The 5,259-nt window shown below is 35.0% G+C and overlaps 1 protein-coding gene across 1 annotated transcript; it reads left to right on the top strand.

The window, feature by feature from the left end:
• Positions 1-1,133: 1,133 nt before the first annotated feature.
• LOC114296638 (uncharacterized) lies at positions 1,134-4,855 on the top strand. The gene is made up of 2 exons (XM_028240949.2): positions 1,134-1,869; positions 3,681-4,855. The coding sequence occupies exons 1-2, from the start codon at positions 1,243-1,245 to the stop codon at positions 4,683-4,685; spliced, it is 1,632 nt and encodes a 543-aa protein (XP_028096750.2). The 5' UTR covers positions 1,134-1,242; the 3' UTR covers positions 4,686-4,855.
• Positions 4,856-5,259: the final 404 nt, after the last annotated feature.

Raw genomic sequence — 5,259 nt, 5'->3', positions numbered from 1 at the left:
TTGATGCTCACACAAGCACGAATTGTTTCACATGCATTGCTCCAGTCCCCAGCTTTAAAAAAAAATAAAAAATAAACCATGGCCTACAACAAGCCACCATGTCCACAAAATACTTCAAGACTTTTCCTTGATGGTAAACAAGCATATTGCCTAAGTCTTCAAGTGAGCCAATTTGTAGACATCAAAATTTTTAAAAAATTTAATCACCGTTTAATTAATCAAGATAAATAAAATTTTCTTAATTAGTCAAAATCAAAATAGTCAAAATTTTCAAATGGATGTGGGTCTATCAAAATTATGGATCTCAACCCATTTTAAATTATAAGTCACACCAAAAGAAAAGTGAACCCATCTTGACAATTGGATTAACCCAAAGGTGTGGAGCCTATGAAGATATTTTGTTAAAATTTAGTCAAATTCAAATTCAAATTTCAATGCAAATTATTTCTATAAAATGAGAGACAAATTTCTCTTTTATTGGAAATTAAAATCAAATTTGGAGTTGCCAAAATTAATTTGTCTCTCTTGTAGCATATAATTAGAGACTCTCACTATTGAGAAAGAGAGAAGGGACATTTTGCTAAGGTCTTGTAGTTTTCTAAGTAATTTTAAGACTCTGTCAAATTCTTTTCTTAAAATTCTCTCTAAACCTTCAAACTTGAAGTGAAGAATTATTAAGCACTCTAAACTTATGTCAATCCTTTCAAGTTACAAATACAAATTTGATCTCTCATTTCAAAGAAATCATTTCAAAACTCATTCGAGATCAAGCTATTCAAACCCGAGATCAAGCCTCTCTTCTCCATGTTTCTCCATTCGAAGACTTGAAGAAATTCATCAACTTGTCTAGTTCAACAAGCAGCTTTCACAACCGTTTGGATTGCAACCGTTTCAAAAATCGAATTAGATGATCTATTCTTTTGTAATACAGCAAATTTATAGAGGATTGTATCCATTTATTATAATTAATAAAATTAATTATTTATGCATTTATTCTGTGTCTTAATTGCCCTTACGAAATTTGTGTTTACAATTATAACATTGTCAGAGTCCTAAGTCATCGTCCAAGTCCGAGTCCTAAGTCATCGTCCAAGTCTTCGAGGATAAGATACAACGATTATAGGAAACTTCTTGGACATGCACTCTAACAAAGTAAAGCTACGCACATTTGGTGTTACACTTACAATACTAAGGGTGGAAAGTTCAATCCCTTACTACAAATGAACAATCGATAAAATCGACATGAATGAGAGAACAATTATGGAGACAAGGCTCTACAAAGCATCCCTAAATGGAAGTTTACCTGAATTTGAGAGATTGGAGGAAGAAGATCCACTCATTCTTGACAGAGTCTCTCTCATGACCATGAACTTTCATCACCAAACTCCCTTGCACATTGCAGTATTACGAGGTCACTCCGATTTCACGACAGCCATTCTGAGTCGAAAACCCGGACTCGCTGCCGAGCTCGATTTAACTCGGTGCTCGCCTCTCCACTTGGCTTCAGCAACGGGCCACGTTGAGATCGTTCGTGCGCTGTTGAATGCGAACGACGCCGTTTGCAAAGCTCGAGACGAAGATGGTAGGACTCCTCTCTACTTGGCAGTCATGAACGGGAGAGTAGAGGTCGTGAAACTGTTGATTCAGGCTCGGCCCGAGTCAATTCGTGAGAAACTCGGCAGAAGAGGAGGAGGAGGAGGAGGAGGAGGAGACACTGTTCTACACTTGTGTGTGAAGTACAACCGTTTGGAGGTTTTGAAGACTTTGGTTGATGAATTGCTGAACCCAAACGACGTCGCTTTTTTGAACTCTGCAGACGAAGATGGTAACACCCTCTTGCATCTTGCTGCAGCTTTCAAACAACTATACGTAAGTGTATTGATAGTTTGTCCTTTATTTTACACTTCCTATTGACTTGAGTTTATCCCTAATTAACCACCGGAGGGGTTCCGCACCTGCTTTTCACATAGGATAGGAGAGCAGGACTCAATTTTGGAGATGTCAAATATCTTTCGATAATTATACTATACTCCAATTGTATGGGTGAAATTCATTGCGTATCTTGACGGCGGGTCTCTTTTTATAAATTGAATTAAATCAACTAGTCACTTTAGAACTAAGGCCCACTAATGCTATGATACCCCACGTGATTTCTTTTTTCTCTATCAAAATAATATGTCTATCCCTAATTAATTGATTTTGTCAAGAATTGGTTCAATTAATAATTTATTTATCCTTTTTTTATGACTAATGGTTTTCTACACAACATATGACCATTGTGTAGGAAGAAAATGGACATTTCACCTCCACCTCCATGCATCTCCCAAAATCACTTACTCTTTAATTTTGTCTATATGTGCATATTAAAAAATTGATAAGTGTTGTAAAATTATTAATTTTAACTTCCAATTTAGACGGAATAATTAAATTAGAACCTTAGAAAATTGAAAAGTGTTTTAAAATTATTAATTTTAACATCCAATTTAGACTAAAGGATAAAATTAAAAATAAATTTGAAGTGCGGAGATCAAATTGTTTAAATTAAAAATATAAAGATTATAGTAAAATTTGGGACAAACTATAAAGCTAAAAAATATAATTAAAACCATAGCAGGGTTTAAGCTGACAAAGAGGCCCAATATTCTGAATGGACTGAACTTATTAGACCGACACAAAATCCTTTATTAGGTAATTCCCAGTCGGGCCGGTCAATGGCCACTCCTATTGCTACGTCCCAATCTAGTACTTTCCTCCTTCATTCCCTTTATCTCATGCCTCTCGTCTTCCACGCTCCCGTCGCATCCATTTCCCTCTTCTAGCCTTCTCTCCTGAAACCCTCTAGTGATTGCCTTCTTCCTTCCAATTTCCACCGCTTGCCTCATCCCTCCACATGTTTTTCTCTCTCTCTATCCTTCTCTGAGATGTGATTGTGTTTTGAATGACACCTCACTAGTTGGTTGAAGTAACTCATAAAGTGAGTAAGTTTACAATTGTGTTCATGTGTGTAGTTTTTATTAAAAACACTAACGAGTGATATCAATTAGATTAAATTGAGATAAAATCATAAATTTATAGTAACCAAAATGAGCCAAAAGTGTATAATTCTACCAGTGTAATTTGCCTTTTATGATCATTCCTTAACATCACATGCTTAGCTTTTTTTCTTAGTAATGTTATACAAATAGAAAAAAAATACAAAAAAAAAATTAATATAAAATGATGTTTCAAATTTTGATTTTATCATTTTCAAACTAAAAATTCATGAAGGTGGTTTAAATCTTTTTAGAACATATTTGACATAATAAAATGACGTAAAAGTATAGTAATGAAGTTCACAGTAAAATCAAAGAGGACAGCTTTTGAGGCCAAGGATTCTCTCTTTCCAAATCTCCATCTTTCTTTGTCCCAAGTCATCAACAACCATGGGATCATAGGAAAATTTCAATGTGTTGGAATCTCAAGACCTACCTAATTATTGTAGATGATTAAGGATGAGGAGATTTGGAAATAGAAGATCTCACGCGCGCCTTCTAATTAGGTTGTCACACAAACCAATCAAGAATACATATACATGTTAGATAACTGTAACTCATGCAATCCAAGATTTGATTAAGTTTTAATTGTTTTAATCTTTGTTCTTTCTTTTGGAACTCCCATCAAATGATGTTTTACGCGTGCAGACCATAGAATACTTGTTACAAGTAGAAAGTGTCAATGAACATCCCAATACCAAGAACAAGAATAATTCTACAGCTTTGGATGTTGTCGAGCAGTGTCCTAACAGAGACTTAAAACACATGGAAATCCGGGAGCTTCTTCTGCAAGCTGGTGTTCGAAGAGCTAGGGATCTTGAAACTCCCCTACCAACATTGCCTGATAATAATAATAATAATAATAATCCTCAAACTCCATTGGATTTATGCAAATCAATTTCAAGGTATTGGAACAAGTATTTTGACGTTGATCAAGGGTGGTTTAGAGAAGTACGCGGACATTTAATAACAGCATCCACTTTGACAACAACTATGGCTTATCAATCTGGACTAAGTCCACCTGGGAGTGTTTGGCAAGATGGACCTCAAGGAAATGGTAATCAAACTATGAACGACTCTTCCCATAAGCCCGGGACATCAATTTTAGCCGATAATGATGGCAATTATCCTACTTTCTTGTTTGTCAATACTTTCTCCTTACTAGCATCTATGAGCACTCTCCTTCTGGCTTTAAGCGGATTTCCTTCAACGAACAAGGTTTTACTATGGCTGCTGATATTCACAATGCTTTGCACAATCACAAGCATGACTCTTTCTTATTTGTTGATACTAGGAATGACAAGTCCATCAAAGACTTGGGGTTATGTCAGTTTCAATTCATCGCTTTTTTATTGGTTTGCCATATGTACATTTGTTTTTGCGCTTCATGTAAGCCGCTTGTTCACATGGCTAGGGCTGAAGTACAAGGAATTAGTTCAAAAAAGCCGCTTGTTCACATGGCTCGGGCTGAAGTACAAGGAATTAGTTCAAAATAGACGGTCAACGAGACAACCTAATGAGAATTGGCTATGGAGGAAGTACCAAGAGTTGGTTCAAAACAAATGGCCAACAAGACAACCTAATGAGAATAATGTCAACCTTATGACTCAACCGGATACGACTATTACTGGTACTTTATCAATCTCCATTTGAGATTTTTCTTTTCTTGTAAATGTATTATTGTTCTATTGTTATTTTTTATATATAGGTACTTCCTATTTAATCATGTTGTGATAGCCAAATATAGTTTGGTCATTCGTATGAAGTTTTTCTTTTCTTATGAATGAATATTATTATTTTATTATTATTTTTTACACAGTAAATTACAGTTACCTCGGTTCAAGGAAGTACGGGTGCGGGTATGAGTACGGTACGGGTACGAGTGCGGGTACGCCGATTCGGCAAAATTCAAAAAAAGTACGATACGGGTACGGCTGCGGTACGTCGGTATTTTTTTTTTTGAAATATAATTATGATTAAAGGATCCAACCTACAAATCAAAATTAAATATCAAAACTAAAAAAAAAACTACTCATTTTCCTATAATTTAAAACCATCAAGCGTTAAAAATAATATTTGTGAAATCTCTCACTTTAACATGTTATGCACTGTAAATTTGTGATCATAATTTATTTTTAAAATCTTTCTTTTTGCTCATCAATTTGCTATTTTTATAGGGTGAGACCAAAGAAAAAACAGGAGAACAAAGAAAGATTTAAAGTTAATT

Source organism: Camellia sinensis, chromosome 15 (genome assembly GCF_055761805.1).
Source record: "Camellia sinensis isolate YWXY chromosome 15, ASM5576180v1, whole genome shotgun sequence".
NCBI classification, from domain to species: Eukaryota; Viridiplantae; Streptophyta; class Magnoliopsida; order Ericales; family Theaceae; genus Camellia; species Camellia sinensis.
This window is presented reverse-complemented; position numbering and strand designations above follow the sequence as displayed.

Coding starts and splice junctions, on each gene's coding strand:
- LOC114296638 (XM_028240949.2), top strand. CDS start 1,243: ATGAATGAGAGAACAATTATGGAGACAAGGCTCTACAAAGCATCCCTA. Junction 1,870..3,680: donor CAGCTTTCAAACAACTATAC/GTAAGTGTATTG, acceptor TTACGCGTGCAG/ACCATAGAATACTTGTTACA.